The 20,922-nt window shown below is 37.9% G+C and overlaps 1 protein-coding gene across 2 annotated transcripts in view; it reads left to right on the plus strand.

Annotated features, from left to right (window-relative positions):
- Positions 1-20,673, plus strand: part of LOC127500057 (AT-rich interactive domain-containing protein 3B-like) — a 62,106-nt gene extending 41,433 nt beyond the window's left edge. The window contains exons 7-10 of one of the 2 annotated variants that reach the window (XM_051870935.1): positions 545-802; positions 883-972; positions 2,810-3,957; positions 20,586-20,673. In XM_051870935.1, coding sequence (XP_051726895.1) covers positions 545-802; positions 883-972; positions 2,810-3,000 — 539 coding nt within the window. In that variant the 3' untranslated portion in view covers positions 3,001-3,957; positions 20,586-20,673. Of the gene's footprint in view, positions 1-544; positions 803-882; positions 973-2,809; positions 3,958-4,930; positions 5,855-20,585 lie in introns of those variants that run through there. The other variant, XM_051870934.1, reaches the window with a different exon arrangement.
- Positions 20,674-20,922: the final 249 nt, after the last annotated feature.

A 20,922-nucleotide genomic window follows, 5' to 3' on the forward strand; every position in this document is an offset into this window, starting at 1 on the left:
TGGCAGATTATGACATTTGATGGTATTTATTTAAACACTTAAATTTCCTTTATTTGGATGGCAGTGATTAAAATTTAAACTGAAGAATTATCAAATAACCACGCCTTCTTAAAGCCACAGACATCATGTTTACAGGTCAGCAGGTCCGTTGAGCGAGTGAACACATGTTCGTGCTGTTTTAGTGCCTGACAAAAAGAAACAGAATGTTCAGAATTGTTTAGCCACATGTGTTCAGTCTGTTGTAGTATTTGTGGTGTTAGAGCGCCTCCTGTCGACATGAACATGAACTGCACCTTCAGACATTTACACTAGTAGTTCACTGATGAGTGAATCTGTTGTCCTTCTCAAGACTTTTTTATCATTATTTTTATCTTAATAATTATGTTAATTTCTAGAGTTGTTGATGATGTCATGTGACAATTAGTGTGATTCTCCACTTACTGATTATGACAGTTTTATCCAAACAAGCCACATGATGTGCAGAATTGTTATGCAGTTGTTATGATGTTCTTCTCATCCATGTGTTCTCGTCTCTCTCCTCTAGAGGACGCCGTCCCGTCTCTGTTGGCGGGCCGCTCGTCCTCCTTTGCGCTGGCGTTGGGGCAGCAGCAGGTGGCGGGTCTGGCGCGGGCCGCCACACTGGAGCAGCTCAGAGAGAAGCTGGAGACGGAAGCGCCGGAGAGGAAGATGGCCCGTCTGGCTGAAGAGCAGCAGAGACTCATGCAGCAGGCCTTCCAGCACAACCTGATCGCCATGGCCTCGCAGATGCCCATGAACCTGCGCCTGGGAGCTCCGGCCAGGGGTCAGTGTGATGGCCAGACAGAGGATGTTGTCTGCATGTGACGTACTGATGTGTGTGTTAATGAGTGTTTGTTTCTGCAGAAGAGAAGCAGGATCTGGCCATGAGTATCTCCTCCACCGGAGCAGCGAGTATCAGCGTGTCAGTGGAAGTGAACGGCATCATTTACTCAGGTATCAATCGCTCCAGAATGCATTGCGTGGAGTGAAATGTTAATTATTGTTATATTTTAATCAGTAGTGATGCACTGAAATGTCATCAAGAGCTCTGGAGGGCCGAAATCATTGACCAAAACAGTGAGATTTTGGTGCATTTTGACTGTCACCATCTATTTTGTGCACCTTCTAAAAAATTATTTTATATATATATATATATATATATATATAAATGATTAACACATCTAACATAAAAGTAATGATTAATATGTGTGTATATTTTATATTTATTATTATATATATATTATATATATAATAGTAAATATACACACATATTAATCATTACTTTTATTTATATATATATATATATCTGTGTATACTGTATATGCACACACACATTATACATACATATATGTATATATGTGTATATATATATGTATATATATGTGTGTGTGTGTATATATATATATATATATATATATATATATATATATATATATATATATATATATATATATGTGTATATATATATATATATATATATATATATATATATATATATGTGTGTGTGTGTGTGTATACAGACATATACAGACATATATATGTGTATATATATATATATATATAATATATAAATAATATATATACACACATATATTATGTAAACAAAAAAATTGTTAGATGCGCCTAATCCCAATTAATCAATTTGACAGCACTAGTGTATGTATGTGTGTATATATATATATATATATATATATATATATAACATTACAAAATATACAATTAAAAACGATAAAACAAAAAAAATAATTCATATTTAAATGAAAGGTAAAAGTAAATAATCAAATCAAATAAATGAATAATCATATAAATACAAATAAAAATAAACCTATAAAAATAAATACAATTATTTTATTTAGTTATTAGAAATAATAGAAGTGAATAAATAAATATAAATAAAAAAAATGAAATAATTTGTACACAACATGGATCAGCTACAGCAGTTAAAAGACAAATAAAAATAAACATGAAAAAATTTATTTTATTTAGTTATTAAAGACATAAAATAGAAGTGAATAAATAAATAAATAAATAAATAAAAATGAAATATTTTCGTGCACACAACATGGAAAAGCTACATTGTTGGGTTAACAATATTGATTTGTCATTTTTAATCTATCTTCATTTTGACGAATCGAGATCTTTTAGTCTGTGCTGTTTTCATTTAATGCGAGAACAAAACTTTACTAAATATTATTTGTAAGTAAGTAATGTTTATTTATATAGCACCTTTCAAGGAGGGGTCACAAAGTGCTTTACAATAAAAATAACATCAAACAAATAAAAAATAAAATAAAAAAAATATACATTTTAGCTTGTACAAAAAGATGTGTCTTTAGATGTTTTTTAAAAGACTCCACAGAACCTGTAGTGCGCCTGCCATCCAATAATCACAATAAGTTTTGTGCTTTGATAATTATAATATGAAACAAAGTCTCAGCTTTCAGATTCTGTCAATTTGATCACAAAATTCAAACAATAAATGTGTTTTTGTGGCTCTTTAATGTGGCGTGAACTGATCATCTCTTCCTCTTTACTACTAGTTACAGCACCAAATAAACATGCATGAACATCAGAAGGAATGTTGAAAGATACAGAACAACTTACTGAAATGAATCATGTCTCATGTAATCGATCAATCAGTGTTTCAACCGCGGAAAGATAGCAATAAAACAGCTTGAGAACAATATGTATCTAATTGATTATTAAATAAACTTTATTTTCGGTTCTGTTTTAATTTCAGTGCTTCACTATTAATCACTGCTGATCTGATTTTTGAAATTTCGATTCACAGGAACTCTGTTCGCCCAGAAGTCGGCGGCTGCAGCTGCAGATGTGAATGCGTCTGCCGCGGCTCACGCACCTCCAGCTGGACCCAGTGGGCTGTTCACGTTCTCTAGCTCCGCCCCCAGCCAAAGCCCCACCTCTTCCTCCTCTTCCAAGGAGCGGAGCTCAGCGGAGCCATCCACCAGCGGCTCCCCGTAACCCGAGCCGAACGCCACCTGCCGCCCAGCTCTGTGCTGGACATGAAAATCAATGGATGAAAATCAAACTGTTGCACAACCAGTACCTCATTCTCTCCTGTCGACATCGGCTGTCCACATGTTTGGAAACATATTTGCGGTTTTCGCACAAGTACATGGACACATATGCATAAAATAACATGGCTGGACCTCATTCAGGAATCACAAGTGAACCGTTCAAAAACACTCTTACTGAATCTAAAATGTCTCAAAATTAATACAATGCAACGTAAGAATGGATTTATGAACGATTCATATAGAAATTTGCACTTGTGTTTCACGAACGACGTCCGGCGTGTTTAAGAAAACGCTAAATACAATCAGAACGTTCAGCCAAACGACGGACAGGTTTTACAGAACTTGAAGATTTTTATTTAGAGTGTGTTTCGATCTGTCTTCTGATTATGTTTCGTGACTTTTATTCTGAATGAACTTTTTCTCTCAAGGTTCCTCATTTTACCTTCATACCTCAAACATTCAGTGGTGGAACGTTACGGGAATGTCTTTTACCTCAGGATCTGTAGTTTAGACCTTTTCTGAATTGAGTTTTTTTGTTTTTTTTTTAGAATCGATTTGAATTCGTCAGAATCAGAAATGCTGACGTGATTTTAGGACGGGACCTCACTGATTCTCTTCTATGCATTAGCCTCCCTGCGCACCCGCTCGCGGTCCGAACGCCCGTCTGGACCTGAAGACGTGATCGCTAGGGAAGAGGAATTCCCGGAATCTTATAAGGTTCTTGGAAATGTGTCTGCTCAAACGTTTGATGATGTCAGAGCCCGTCTGTCTCTCAGAACAACTGTCAAATACCTCAGAAACCAGCTGAATGTGTCAGTAGATGTTTGAACGAGCGATCGGCCCGCTATGGGATCTGCTCCTACGTTTATTTCATCTGGATCTCAGGGCAAGTTTTGAATATGTGGGTGAATCTCATGAAAATCAAAAATATATATTTTTTTTCATGAAAATCAACTGTGTGTGTGTATATATATATATATATATATATATATATATATATATATATATATATATATATATATATATATACATATAATATGTGTCAAATTGATTAATCACAATTAATCGCATCTAACATAAAAGTTTGTAAGTGTGTGTGTGTATATATATATATATATATATATATACACATATATATTAATGCTGTCAAATCGATTAATCACAATTAATCGCATCTAACATAAGTTTCTAAGTGTGTGCGTGTGTGTGTGTGTGTATGTATGTATATATATATATATATATATATATATATATATATATATATATATATATATATACACACATATATATATTATAGTTGTCGAATCGATTAATTGCGATTAATCACATCTAGCTTAAGTGTGTGTGTGTGTGTATGTGTATATATATATATACATACACACACACACACATATATTAATGCTGTCAAATCGATTAATCGCATCTAACAAGTTTGTTTGTGTGTGTGTGTATATATATATATATATATATATATATATATATATATATACACACATTATAGTTGTCAAATCGATTAATTGCGATTAATCACATCTAACTTGTGTGTGTGTGTGTATATATATATATATATATATATATATATATATTAATGCTGTCAAATCGATTAATCGCGATTAATCACATCTAACATAAAAGTATGTGTGTTTATATAGTTAGATGCGATTTAATCGCAATTAATCGATTTGACAGGACTAAAATATATATTTATATATATATATCTCAGGAAACTGAAGCCTGTTTAATGTGTCTTGCATTTAATCGTCATGATAATATCACAATTTAAAACATCTTAAAGGTCCAACATTTTCCTTATGCAAACTATAATTTATCATTTCTTCCTGCTGGTTTTGGATCAAAATATCATGTTTTCCCAGAGGTTTCATGAGATTCACCCATGAATGGTGTGATGAAGTTCTCGGCGTAACCATCAAATCATTCCACGACCAAAGCAGAAGCTCCAGAGCAAAGTCCAGACGCTCCGGTCAGATGAACGTCTGGATCTCTGCATGAACATCATCCTCTTTTATCCACACTGACGCTTCAGGGCCTGATGTTTGTGTCCAATCTCACATTTTTGCTTTCCGTAACAGGAAGGCGTCTCTCTCAGGAAGTACTGTGATGTTTTTAAGTGAACTCTCATTATTTTTAAGATGATATGAATATAATCACTCATGAATGCACGGGAGCGTTGTTGTGAAGTGTGGAGATTTACACTACATACCTCATGCTGCCATTACGACGGGAAGCAAACGCGCTCCCCGGATACTGCGCAGAATCTGGAATGCTGGACGTGAATCCCTCGATTCTTCTTTCTTTTTGTGTCTTTTTTTCTTGTGGCAAAACCAAACAAACATGAACTGTTGCATTTGTACAATCAGGTGGCCAAACCTGCTCACCTTAACCAAACTAACTGCCTTCAGTTCCTGCACAGCTAGATACCAAAGACCAGCCCGCTGCTCCTAAACACACATGACATCGGCCTCACAGGTCAAAGGTCACCCGCGCTCCGCATTATATGCATTTATTGATGCTATTTTCAGAAGTGAGTGTTTCAATGTTATGAACGTTTGTGATTGACTCCTAGAAGATCTTCAGCTCGAGTCTGTATTATTATGATGTAACGGGTGACCAGGGAATGACCGGTCAGATGTTTCTGTCTGGTCTGGAAGAGGTTTGAAGGCCATATTGATGTGCTTTCTCTCTATTCTCAGGACATTGATTCTTCTGTTCCAGCTCTGATTCTCCATGTTTGCTGCAGCTCTTCTTCTGTTTGAACTGGATTAAAAACATTGTGCAGATTCTTTGTCCCAGTTTTATATTTGTGTTGTGTTGTGACTGTGTCTAATGCTTTAAAGTGCTTCAGGTTTTAAACGGTTTCCAGCATCAAGATCCACCAGTACAGGTTTTTAACTTCACATTTGGTCTCTTCATTTACGGCGACTCTTGAGGGTCAAAGACGAGAATGTTTGTTTGACAGGAATAATGTTTCAGCGTATAAAGATACTGATCCAGGAACAGGTCTAGGGTGCGTCTCAATTAACTCCCAAGTTCAGTAGTCTGGGCTCTTATCAGGGAGTCGGCCATTTTAAGTGCTGTCTCAATCACAAAATCTTTCCAGTGCACTGAAACGTTTGCTCCCTAAAAAGTCCCACATTCAACATTAATATCAGGGCGCATTGATGCTCACTATGTTCCCTTAATAGAAATGTGCTATGTGTGACCTTCCTAATATATGACAATATATCTCAGCAAAGTATTAATAATTCATAGATATTCATGTGATAGTTTTTTTTCTTTTTAACATTATTATTATTATTATGTTATTCAATCATATTTCACAATAAACATACAATTTGATCGAGACCCTTCAATGTTCAAGTCACGTGATGCCCGCAGCCGTTCACTACATTCAGTGGCACCTGTAAACTTTCCCCCCCACTTTATTTAAAATTTCACAATATAAAATGAGTCACATCATTTTAATAAATCACATCATAATATAAACACAACAAAAAATATTCCTGTAAAGGTACATAATGCTACGCCACTTAAAGGTGTGTTAAGTAGATTTTGAAAAACACTGTTTGGAAGTTAGTCGGGCCGACACCAACAACAAACGTGTAACCAATCAGCATTAGGTGGCGTAGCTATAACGGTCGAGGAGACCGAACGAGTAAGAGGGAGATTTGAAAAAAATAAAATAAAAACTGCAGACAAAATAAAAAAAAGTGATATGATGGGACACAATACAAAAGAGCTCAAAAGAATATCACTTGAATGAAGGTTTATGACTGAGCAAGTGCTTTAGAACCCAGTTTATATTAGACTAGCTTTCCAGCGCTGGAGAGAGCTAAGCGGGAAGGCCTGAAAACAGATGCGGAGGCTGCTTTGATTCCACTTCTCATGTGAGTAACACTGGGTTTGAGTGTCATGATTGTCTGGAGCTGCTGTGCTGTTTGTGACTAACAACAAACTCTTGTTTGTATTTACTCTTGTGTACTGTACGTTCATTTCTTGTGCTTCCTTGTCGTTCGTTCATCATCTGCGCTTTATTTTTCGTGAAGCATTATTTTGTTGCGCATCAGCTGTGATAAACAGACATCCACTCTCGCATTGCGCGTGTAACAGTGGCCAGATAGTGAGAGTTTTGCGCACTGACAACCGCTAGAGAATGAGGTGCTTAGCGTCATTGTTAGTGCACTCGTCTCGCATACCAGAAGCAGACGGGCCGGGGTTCGAGACCGACATGGAGCAGGTTGGTTAGGATTGCAGTGTGAGTTTTGCAGGTGGAGCAATGAAGAGAGGGGTGGGTTTGTTTGGGTTGATTTCAAATCAACAATGTCCAACAGCATTTTTCAAAATCTACTTATCCCACCTTTAATAACAAATATTTGTCTATTTTTAAACATTACATTAAAGGGTTAGTTCACCCAAAAATGAAAATTATCCCATGGTTTACTGACCCTCAAGCCATTCTAATCAATAATAATATTTACAAATATTTGGTTGTACCACCTGACAAAAAAAAAAGTAAAAAAGAAAAAAAAGAATTTAATTACTTTGAAATGTTATATAACTGAAACTTTTTTAAACACATTGTTCATCTCTCATTAATATGCATTACATCAGTTTTGAAAAGATTTTTAATCAATTGAGAAAAACTGGGACTATATTTTAGTGTTACTAAAAACATTATGTGCGCATGCAGGCTTGTTAAACCAGAAACATCTGTCTGCTGTTAAATGTTGCGTAAAGTAAGGAGGAGCAGTTTGAAAAGAACATGTTTTCTCTAAAGAGAGTAAAAAACATGATGTAACCTTACAGCTCTTTGCAGCAGGCTCTTAAAGTTGCATACTTCGAAGTGAATTCAAAGTAGTTACAGGTAGGCTGCTATTCCTGATTTTATGGTCTGATTCAAGAAAAGTAAAAAGTTCAGCAAAGTAAAAAGTTCTTTATTCGTGTGCCACAGGTATTGGCTTAACTTGGAAACATGTTGTTTTTCTTATGCTCTCTGAGGTAGAGCTCCAAGTTAGCATGAGGGTGGACAAAAGTTTACATTTGTTTAAACTAACAATTGAACTAAAATCACATCAAATAAATCAAGCTAACAACAATAAAGTGAATAAAGAAAGTTATAAAAAAAAATAAAACAAAAAAGTAAATGTTGGAGGGATGATGTGATGATGTCGGTGAAAGCAGCAGAGATGGAGAGAGTGGAAAACTAAAAGATGAGGAAAAGAAAACAGAAAACCATTTTTGGTAAAGAACCTTTCTGTCAACAGTTCTTAAAATAACATTTTTTAAAAATATTTTAATAAAGAATCTTTTTCCACTCGGCTATAAATAGTGCACTGGAAAAGTTCCATGGTTATTAAAGGTTCTTCATGGAACCATCAATGTCAATATACAGGTATAACCTTTATATATCTAATCTATTGCTAAGAGTGAAATATCCTTTGCACCATTGATATGTTCAAAAAAAGCCTTCATTCTGCTGATATGAATAATAATTCTCATCTTCTTCATCTAGAAAATAAAGAGCTTGTGATTCAATCAATTTAATCAGTATGATCCATTCTGAATTGTTTTGGTGAAATGATACCCAATATGTTTTGGGAAAGACATAGTCACAAAGGATTTAGGATATTCTACAAAGAATCCTTGTCCTTGTGGGGACATTTTTTGGTCCCTATATATGGAAAACAGCTTGTAGATCAAATAAAGTGTATGTTTTTATGTAAAAATGCATGATAGGTTTAGAGATAGAATATACAGTTTGTACAGCATAAAAATCATGGAATGTCTCCATGCCATATGCGGAGTGTCTATTTACACTAAGTGTAAATAGAAGATGCTGGGTTATCAACAGTGGCATAGGAGTAAGGCGCATTGCAGAGAACCTTGACGCACATCGACAAGAGTTCGAATTCGCCTTTTGCCAAACTCGCTCTACTCCCTTTTCCCATCACATATCAGATCAGAAAGGCATTTATTTTCAATAAAAATGGAGAAAATATTCAGAAAGTGGCAATAAAGTGTTTATCGGTTAGGGTTAGGGGTAGGTACAGGGAGGGCTTTATTGTCCCAATAAGGCTCCATCCATTTAATAATTTTAATAAATATAATCATTTACACTTAATGCTATTATTGCATTCTGTTTAATATACAACAGTGAGGTGCAAATATTGTATCTGCCACTATTTATAAGTAGAAATAGCATCTAACTACTATTTAAACTGCTATTTTTACATAGTGTAAATAGAATCTGTCCCTATTTTCACGAAGTGTAAATTATATTGCATTATATTTAGCTATACTAGTGCAAGACCTTAGGCAGTACCTTGCTAACTATATACTATAACTATATACATTTTTATCATGCCTGGTAAGAGAGAAACTTATTATCTATAAAAAGGATAGAATCTATCCCAGTGACGTATATGCTAACTTTGAGCATGCTTTATCATACTTGTGTAATTCTAGTTTCTCTGCTGTGAAGAGGCTCCTGGCTGTGAATAAACGCAAAGCTAAGGAAACACTGCAAGGTAGGGCACAAAAGATTGGCTCAAGTGATAGTTTCCATAGGGGACTATAGGGGATCTCACAAATTAAGCTACAAGTGTGGTTATTGCACATTTACTTTCATTTGGGATGAATTCAAGGTAAACTCAGACATTTTTTTGAAACTAATCTGATTATCAAAAAACTGATCGGAATTCAGTTCACCCATTCACTTAATTTGAAATTAACTGTTCTGTGTTTCTGGTGCCATATTTTAACTTATTTCAAAGGACTCTACAATTTTAAAATAGACTACACTTGAAAATGTTCAAATTAACTCAATTTCTGTGATCGTTTAGCCATCACTTATCATGTAATTTTGGGGCTCAGAAAGACTTTTCTGAATATGTTGTGGCCAAAAAAATTTTTTTTTAAAAAGAGGTCACCATAAAATACACCACCCTTGCACCATAAAATGACCATAAAAACAATCTATTTTCTTTTTGAGCTGTAATCCAAATCTTCAGAATACATACAATTGCTTTGTGTAAATGTACCCTAATGAATTTCCACTGAGGCTAGTTGCAGTAAGAACCCAAGTACAGATTCATTAAAGGTTTAGTTCCAAAAATTAAATTTCTGTCATTTATTACTCACCCTCATGTCGTTCCACACCCGTAAGACCTTCGTTCATCTTCAGAACACAAATTAAGATATTTTTGATGAAATCCAAAGGTTGTTTTTTTCCTCAATAGAAAGCAACGAAATTACCAATTTCAAGGTCCAGAAAAGTACTAAAGACATGGTTAAAACAGTCATGTGACTGCAGTGGTTCAACCTTAATGTTATGAAGAGACGAGAATACAAAACAAAACAAAAATAGCAACTTTATTCAACAATCTTTTCTCTTCCACATCAGTCTGTTACACAGTTGACATAGTGAACGCAGTGCAGCGCTTCCATGTTTACATCTGAATGCCGGCAGGGGAGAGATGATTTTGTTGAATAAAGTCATTATTTTTGTTTTTGCACACAAAACATTCTCATGTACACATTCTCTGTAAAGTTTAGATTCTAAGCTTCCAAATGATACCAAATATGGGGTGATACCATATAGGGAAGCCTTTAAAATGGATGATAACATGAATTATGAGGAAGTTTCGGTCCCTCATAAGGGTCCTTGTAGTTAAAGAGTTAATTATAACATTCACTGGCGACTTTGCTAAAACAGAGTAATTATTTCAATGATAGAATATCCAGCTAATGCATTGCTTATACTGTTCAATATATTAAAGAAATATCATTAGTTCAGTTATTCTGTGTGCTCATAACAATGCAGATTAGTACTTTGTTCATTGCAGGTATCCTGTGGACCGGATCACATTCCAGTAGAAGGAAAAGGAGCAACCAAAAGGATCATCAGCGATATTTATTGTGCTGTGTATAAACCTCAGAAAATGTCTTCTCCAAATAGACAACAAAACAGAATTACTATCCTGAGCACTGCTCCAGTGAGCTTTTTGTTACTGGGTTTTCAGGGGTTTGTGGGTGTAAAATTTTCATGCCCATGCAGTCCTTACTGGAACCAAGGTATAGTGCTTCTCATCTTAATTGTGCCTGCTTTCTTTGTTTGGTTAATGATGCAGTTATTTTTAAAATTGGAAGAGAATAACAGCAGAAGGCCTGAAGAACAAGAAAACAGAGAAAGATCTCAGAAACAACTGTATTGTATGATTCGATTTATTCCATCTCTAATGTGGATCTGTATATTTTTTATTGATGGTGATTATTTTGCATGTGCATTTGCATTTTATGAAGGAATATACATCCATGATAAACATCCAAATTGTGTGAGTTGGTGCAAACCTAACCTAAAACAAGCAACAAATGACACTGAATATAACAGGACACAAGCCTACGTTAATACATCAAAGGTAAATACCAAATATTTTTACCCCATTCTATACAAGTTCCAAATTTTGTCAGGGAAAAATAAATGGAATAGAGAACTCCATGTTAGGGAAATTTGAATAATTTACCATTTCACAAATATGAGAAATATGAAAATATGTACAAATAAATTGCACAGATAAATGATACAATATCATTTCATAATGCATAATCATGTTTTAAATATAACGTCTTGTTTACGTATGTGACCCTTGTTCCCTGAAGGAGGGAATGGAGACGTCATGTCGGAGATAGACAGATGAATTGGGATCTCTCTAGAGATCTACTTCGAATGTAACTAAAACGAGCCAATGCACATTGGCATGCGATATTTGCCTGAGCTGTGCCGCCCCGCAGCACGGGGACTTAATGAGCAGCATACTTCAGCTTTTCGCTGAGGACCCGAGCCGGACTGTGGCAATTTTAAATTCTGCCCATTTTACTTCGGAATAAAAAAAACAAATGCCGTTTTGGCGCTCTTTAATGTGTCGTGACAGATCTCTGTAGTAACTTCAGTTCAAGAGAAGCGGCAGCCTGAAGCGCACGTGAACTGATCCTCTCCTACACTTTACCAGTTACAGCGCGAAATAAACATGAATGAACATCAGAAGGAATGTTGAAAGATACAGAACAACTTAACGAAATCCGTATGATGTCTCGTGTAATTGACCATTCGCAAAGACCCGCCTCCTTTAGTTACTGTTGCTATATCCGACAAGCCCTGCTGCGCCACACGTTCTTACACCGTGTCCTAACCAGACGCGATGCGATAAGATTCCAGCGACGAGCAATTTGACTATCCACTAGATGCGACAATGAGAAGCGATAAAATCAATCAAAAACCACAGCCAATCAGAAGAGAGTGTGGGCGGGCTCTCTCGACAAGAGCACAGCGGACACAATGAAATGGGCAAGTACTTAGTAAAATTCATAAATATTACACAATTTAAACATTATTTAAAGTACATACAGAGTGACAGTTTGGGTTCCTTGCCGCTGTCGCCTCTGGCTTGCTTAGTTGGGGACACTTGACATTTGACTTGACATTTGATATTCAACAGTGCTTTGATCTGCCTGCATTGACACTATTCTTTAAGAGCTGCTGTGCAGCCAAACAATGTACCAGTTATCAATGTAAAGCTGCTTTGACACAATCTACATTGTAAAAAGCGCTATATAAATAAAGGTGACTTGAATTGACTTGACTTGACTGAACCAATCTTTGTCATAGAACACACTTGTTTGTTCGCATTGAGTTGACAGTTTGAACATTCTTGTGCCCATTTATTTATTTTCAAGATCTGAGGTGAATTAGCCAGTGTTGTTTTCATTACAGCTAAAAAGCTGGGAACACAGAATTATATTCAAACTCACGTTAGACGCTTTTAACATTACATAAAGCACATAAACAGTACCTGATCTTATCATTGCCATACTTTGTGTTGCTGTTCCAGCCGTGACGTCGCAGAGAAATAGAAACCGTTTCTAAAATAGAATATTCGCGTGACGCCGTCGCGGCTAGTTAGGACAAAAACTCAGATTAACATGGAAAAGACACCTTTTGTCGCATCACGTCTGGTTAGGACACGGTGTTACAATGAAAAATACATCGCGGAACAAAGAGGACACTGACAACGTAAAGACCTTGTGCGCCAGAGAAACAAGTGCGCCGCCATCTTTATAAAATTGTCTTTGAACTTCCACTTTTGCGGTAGCTCTGTACGTTTCTATGGCATCGCTGTCAAAGAATAATTAGCTGGTTAAGTGGATTTACTTGTTGTAGAGTTAATGAAAGTTATCATGAGCATTGTAATGTTTAAAGCATTTGTCTTAAATAAATGTCAGCAGAAGATTTTAAAACGAGCAGTTCATTCATAAATATGTAAGATTGCTGTGAAAATACAATCCGGAAGTCAAAAGACAACGAGCGCCAGTGTTAAAAATATTTAGGCCAGTGTTAAATATTTTGTTCACTTGAGTACTTAAAATATCCCAAATGTTTCCAACTATTTGTAAATCGTGAGAAAATTGCAATTTTAACCAAGGTTCCGGGACGTGTGTGGAGTCGCCTGTCAATTGCGTCATACCCGCGTTACACTCGGTTTCCGGTTTTATTTTGTAGAAACCATGGAAACAGAATCAGATGCAGCTTTATTTTTAGTAACAGTAATACAGCATTTTCTCCATCATACAATACATTTTAAAATTAACTTCATGCCATTTATCAACACAAGCCATCCAGGGCATGTCAAAACTTCTCCAGGGCCCCAAAAATCCTCAGACCCCAGAGGGTTAAATACACTGATTGATTAACTCAAATGGCGAACAGCTGTGATGAATGGGATTAGTGTCCATGGTTACTGATTGTGGCGGGAAACTAGAACAAAGGAACACGTGACACATGACAACAAACAAACTGAAAGTCCATGTGAATGTAACAATTTAATAGCAGTAAATTTACTTTAAGGCATCCTAGCTCAAAACCAGTGTTTTACTGTCAAGTGCATTTCTATATGACAAAAATGCAATAATAATTTTGTTAACTGTATTTGCAGTAAATTTAATAATATCTGTAATTATTTGTTTCTGTCCTACTTTACTTATTCATTTATTTACTCATATTACTTATTTATTACTTAATTACCCCTAACACCAGCAAAACGTTCATGGGTGAACTCATGGGCCAGATGGTCTGAATTTGTCCAGGGCTGAAATTTAGCCTCAGTTCAGGCCTGTTAACTAATAACACTGTAGTAAAATAACATTAAAATCTGTCAGTAGAAGGTGAGACGTCAGTTTGTGCATTTGGAAGCAGGGCTATTATAGTTAAACTAAAGTTAAAGCTATAATAACATATTCTTTACTTGAAATAAAATAAAACTTTAACTGAAATGAAAATTAGAAAAAAATATATATATGTCATTTCTCATTTCAATTTAGTTTAACTGTAGGCCTACTAAAATAATTGAAACTAAAACTGAAATAAAAAAATTAATAAAAACTATAGACATATTTAAAAAAAAATTACTAAAAAAGACTAAAAAATACTAAGACTTTACCTAAAATTAAAATGAAAAAGAAAAATATATAAAAATGAAAACTTATTCAAAATATTGAGTGAGACTGTATGCTATTAACCTAATCTAATTTCTCAAATAATATGCTACAAATTTCAATTTTTGTAAAAGGAAATTTCAGAAATTCTTCTGAAAGAAGGGGGCCCAAAATTCTGTCTTGCATACAACCTTTAAAACTGTTCATGGCACCCCTGCCCTCAGGGTCACACATATAACACCCAGCCTAAAACTGGTTCACATAGATACAACAGAGGTCTGGTGCCAAATGCTCCGCCACGTCCAAAACAAAGCTAGGGCTGGGTCTGCCTCCTCCGGGGCAGCGCTTGCAGGTTCACCACCTGATCCTTGAAAGGAGTGGTAGGAACCTTGGGCATATAGCCATGTCGGGGTCTCAGTACTACATGGGCGTCAACCGACCCGAACTCTGGGCACGATTCGTTGGCCAAAAGTGCCTGCAGGTCCTCTACCCTCTTGATGGAGGCCAATGCAATTAGAAGCAAAGGCTTCACAGATAGAATCTTTAGATCAACTGACTGCGAGGGCTCGAACGGGACATTCTGAAGTGCTCGAAGCACCAGAGCAAGGTACCAAGAGGGTATGGAGGGGGGTCGAGGAGGATTTAATCGTCTCGCCCCCCTAAGGAACCTGATGACCAGGTTGTGCTTCCCTACTGACTTGCCTCATATGGGGTTGTGATAAGCAGAAATTGCAGCAGCATACACTTTGAGGGTGGAGACAGCCTTTGCTCCAACCCTTGCTGAGGAAGGAAAGCACGGCACTGATCAAACACTTTCAGGGGTCTTCTCGGTGAGAAGAACACCCCTCGAAGAACATGTTCCACTTCAGAGCATAAGCATGTCTCGTAGACGGTGCTCGTGCTGAAGTGATGGTGTTAAGTAGCTCTTGAGGTAAGTCACCTAGAACTTCCGCGTCCTGTTCAGAGACCAGACATGGAGTTTCCAGAGGTCTGGACACGGGTGCCATAGGGTGCCCGGTCTCTGAGAAAATAGATCCTTCCTCAGAGGAATGCGTCAGGGAGGGGCTGTCGCGAGGAGCATCAGTTCTGGGAACCAGGGCCGGTTGGGCCAATAGGGTGCAACTAGCAAGACCTGCTCCTCGTCCTCCCTGACTTTGCACAGGGTCTGTGCAAGTAGGCTTACTGAGGAAAAAAGCATATTTGCACAGGCCCCGGGGCCAGCTGTGTGCCAGTGTGTCCGTGCTGAGTGTTCCCTCAGTCAGGGAGTAAAACAACTGGCAGTGAGAGGTTTCTGAAGAGGCAAACAGGTCTACCTGAGCAGCTCTGAAACCTCTCCAAATCAGCTGGACCACCTGGGGATGAAGTCTCCATTCTCCTGGGAGGGCAGCTTGTGATAGCTTGTCAGCCACACGGTTGAGCGTGCCAGGAATTTGAATGACGTGAAGCAACCTCAGATGCTTCCAACTCCAGAGGAGCACAGACCACGTTGATGGTTGATGTATGTAATGGCTGCAGTGTTGTCCGTATGGACCAGCATATCTTTGCCCTGTAGGTGCTTTTTTAGGCAGTTCAGTGCAAGACGTACTGCCAGCAATTCGAGGCAGTTGATGTGCCAGTGCTCTTGAGGTCCCGTCCAAACCCCTGACACTGCATGCCCATTGTACATGGCACCCCAGCCGGTGACAGAGGCATCCGTGAATACCACAGTATGCATGGACACTTGTTCTAAGGGCACTCCTGCCCAGAGAAACAAAGGGTCCAACCACGGGCTGATGATTTGGCGATAGGCCGGTGTGATTTCCACCCGGTGAGTGCCGCATTGCCACGCCCATCTCGGGACTTGGGACTGAAGCCAGTGCTGAAGCGTTCTCATATGAAACAAACCAAGCAGTGTTACTGCTGCTGTGGCTGCCATATGCCCCAGAAGCCTCTGAAAAAATTTCATTGTGACCGCCGTCCTACCTTTGAACATATTCGAGCAGGGCTGCCTCTGTGACTTTTGTGAAGACACAGGGTGACAGAGACAGCCCAAAGTACAGAACTTTGCACTGACATGCTCGACCCTTGAACACAATGCGCAGGAATGGCCTGTGTCGAGGAAGAATCGAGACACGAAAGTACATGACCTTCAGGTCGATCGCTGCAAAACAATCTCGGGAACGGATGCATTCAAAAATGCGTTTCTGCATCAACATCTTGAATGGTAGCTTGTGTAAGGCTCGGTTCAAAACTCGCAGGTCCAAGATTGGTCGTAACCCACCGCCTTTCTTGGGTACAATGAGGTAGGGGCTGTAAAACACTGACTTCATATCGATTGGAGGGATCTGCTCTATTGCGACCTTCGCCAGTAGGACTGCGATCTCTGCTCGGAAAACATGGGTATCGCCAGCTTTCACTGAAGTGAACTGAAAAGTGAACTGAATGCCTCTGAACTTGGGGGTACACTGGGCAAACTGAATCGCATTGCCGAGCCTGATGGTCCGAATGAGCCAGCGAGACGGACTGGGGAGCGCTAGCCAGGCTTGCAGAGACCGTGAAACCGGGACCAAAGGGACCACAGGCATACCCGCAGTGGGGCAGCGAGGCAGAACACATGGACCTTGCTCGGGGGGCTGTCTTTTTGAGGCAAGGTCTAAATGTGTGCATTGCAACACTTACCTGGTTCCACAGTTGGGCAGAGGGTGCGTAAGAAGGCTTGGTTGCGTCCTCGAACTGCCCACTGCTGGCCTCTGGTGGCAGAGGTTCTGCACTGCTCTGTTTTTCTGTTTTTTTTACCCTCCCGGGGAAGAGCAACCCAGCCCATCTCCAGGTCACCCGTCTCAAGAGTTATGTTTCAACGACCGCCTAACGGTGACTGTGATGGACACAGTAGAGCAGGCTGTGCCAGAGTTTGTTTTTTTTTTTTTGCAGAGGATGACACCCTTGGCGACGAGCAGACTGAGGGGCGGCCCACAGGGACTACCAACTGTGGAGAACTGCTGGGCCCAGTCCATCATCTTCATTTCCACAGCATAACAGCCCTCTCTCTGTTGCAGCAATCGACATCTGATTCTCAGCTGGAGCCCCGAATGAAATGTTAGGTTCCCCATGAGAAGGACCAGCAACCCCATTCGGAAGCTGCACAGTGTTTTTACACACAACAGCTTTTCAGCACTCTGAACAGCGCACCGTCACCGGCTGTGAGAACAGCCTTTGATGTCTCGCTCAGTCAGGCAGAAAAACAAACAACAGATGAGAGGCTTGACCACGCTGTTGTGCCATATAACCAACACCAACCACAAAGAGAGACTTCTTCTCTGAAGAACAGCTCGAATTAGAATGCTCTTAGTAGAAATTTGCTTTCAGAACAAACAAATGCTCGGCTCCTCAGTGAAAAGTATGCAATGCACCTGCTGCTCATTAAGTAACCGTGCTGGAGGGTGGCTAGTTTTAGTTACACTCGAAGTAGATTGGACTCTCAAGCGAGATCCCAATTTGTTGGTCTATCTCCAACGTGACGTCATTTTCTTTAAGTGAAGGTAGAGAATTAAATCCCTGGACAGTGAACAGTTTCAAACCAAAATAATAGGGAATTTAATATGTTGGAAAATCAAAAGTGAAATCAACTCAAGTCACCGGTTTTCCATAAAAAGTAGTATTGAGCGTCTTGGGTGTCTTGTTATTCAATGCATTTTTTTAATTTTTTTATTTTTTATTTAAGGTACTTGGTTATGGCCTGGCCTTTCTCTCCTGCTGCATTTTCTGGTTCATATTATACAAAGACAACCACCGAAGTGAACCTCCAGTGTCAACAGTTACACAAACACAACGAAGTCCAGAGGAGGCTGCGATGAACACAGAAGCCATTCCGTTAACTCCACAAAGTGAATAAAATGATCACCCTGTGTTCAAGCCAAAATCATAATCACTAAAGACATTTTTAACAATAATGAATATAACCTTGTTGGGGAACTTTATTATTTTGAATTTATCTACTGGCATGAAAGAAATGGAATTATTACCTTATTATATTATTATCCTAGTTTATCCTACTTTATGTATATCAATTTACTGTGAATTCAATACTGAAGGATCTAAGGGTTTTCAATAATAGTGTGTTTTACTTTAAGAAAGCAACCATACACTGGTGTGTAATTTTCTTTGTTTTTATATTAATTTAATAATCATTTATAATCATTAGTCATTTATGTTGTTGTCCTTTGATTTATCATTTATTCATATTATATTTGAATTACATAATTTATCATTTAATCATTTTGTAACTTTATTATTATTAATTTGTCATTTTTTTATATTTTATATTACTTATTTACTTTCTATTGTTTTTTAATCTTGTGATTATGTGGTTTGAAGGGATGTTTGTCTTCACAAGCAGGAAATAAGAGAATGTCTCCATTTCAAGGTTTTTAATGTCACAGTACGATGTTGTGAAGCAGTAATTTTCCATTGCTTTTTCCTTGGTATAATGACACTTGTTGGAATTGAGCAGTAACATCATTGAGTAGTGTAACATCCAGATGGACATACGCAACTAAGATTATTCAGTAAACTACTCTTTAATTATGACTTTGTCTCCTGCTTCTGCTCTTTTCTGTCTTTCTTAGTCAAACTCTCAGGCTGACAGAAGGCTGTTAATAGAGTCTTGAGGTACCAGACAAGACTTTCTGTTGACAGGTTTGCTGGGTTGCACACACTAGAAAAACAGATCTTTTTTTATATTTTTTGTTCAAGTTCACGTTTATTTATAAAGCACATTTAAAAACTACAAGCGCTGTACCAGAGTGCTGTACGGGCAAGATCCGGCGTCCCGGCGTGACATGGAGATTCCATTCGATCTATAGAATGGACCACTTGCACCACTACTTCCGCATTCTACTTATTACACTACTTATATACGTTTCATGGCTGCCAACTGATTAAAACAATGAATCATGTTATCTGCGTTAACTTGAATTATCTCGAGTTCCTAAATATTTTCTTTCCAACTATGCATTCTGAATAATAAATAAATCCAGCTAACCGGGAACGTTCACAGAACATTCAATGAAAGCGCCAGCATAGGTTCTCCCAGGACAAAACCAAACCACTCCAATCTGGCTTTGTTGGTACCATGACACTGATCATCAACTTTCTTTGCCAACTCAGGCTTTGATCCTGAGTTTGTGGAGCACGTGCACATGAATGTGTGACATCAGTGGCAAACAGCCAATCACATGCCTTGCAACAGAGAGAAACTGTGATTCACTTCTCGTGAGAGAGTCAGCGCGATTCAAAACTCTTTTGCTGAAGGATAAGAGATGTGAAGAATTTAAACGCTTTGACACTAAAGAAGATACTTGTCCATGAAAGAGGACAAATAAAAGAAATCATCTGGCTCTCAGTGCAAGTGAAACTTATGAAGTTAATATAGTTAATATATAGCGATAGAGACTCAAACATGTAAGGTCACATGTAGTCATTTTTAAAGAGTTTTCTGTTGATTCTACAGCTTATTTAAAGCCACAAACATCATGTTTACAGGTTAGTAGGTCCGTTGAGCGAGTGAACACATGTTCGTGCTGTTTTAGTGCCTGACAAAAAGAAACAGAATGTTCAGAATGGTTGAGCCACGTGTTCTCAGTCTGGGGTTGTATTTGTGATATTGAGTGAATCTGTTGTCCTTTATAAGATTTTGTCTCTTTTTTATTAACATTATTTTTATATTTTTTATATATATTTTTTATCTTAATAATTATGTTTATTTCTGGGGTTGCTGATGGCGTTATTCTGTTATTGACATGTCATGTGACAATTAGTGTGATTCTCCACTTACTGATTATGACTATTTTATCCAAACAAGCCACATGATGTGCAGAATTGTTATGCATATAATTTGAAACTGAAGCCTGTTTAACGTGTCTTGCATTTAATCGTCATGATAATATCACAATTTAAAACATCTTAAAGGTCCAACATTTACTTATGCAAAATATAATTTATAATTTTTTCCTGCTGGTTTTGGATCAAAATATCATGTTTTCCCAGAGGTTTCATGAGATTCACCCATGAATGGTGTGATGAAGTTCTCGGCGTAACCATCAAATCATTCCACGACCAAAGCAGAAGCTCCAGAGCAAATGCTGCCTCATGCTGCCATTACGACGGGAAGCAAACGCTCCCCGGATACTGCGCAGAATCTGGAATGCTGGACGTGAATCCCTCGATTCTTTCGTTTTGTGTCTTTTTTTCTTGAACAAACATGAACTGTTGCATTTGTACAATCAGGTGGCCAAACCTGCTCACCTTAACCAAACTAACTGCCTTCAGTTCCTGCACAGCTAGATACCAAAGACCAGCCCGCTGCTCCTAAACACACATGACA

This window comes from Ctenopharyngodon idella, chromosome 18, assembly GCF_019924925.1.
Source record: "Ctenopharyngodon idella isolate HZGC_01 chromosome 18, HZGC01, whole genome shotgun sequence".
Taxonomy (NCBI): domain Eukaryota; kingdom Metazoa; phylum Chordata; class Actinopteri; order Cypriniformes; family Xenocyprididae; genus Ctenopharyngodon; species Ctenopharyngodon idella.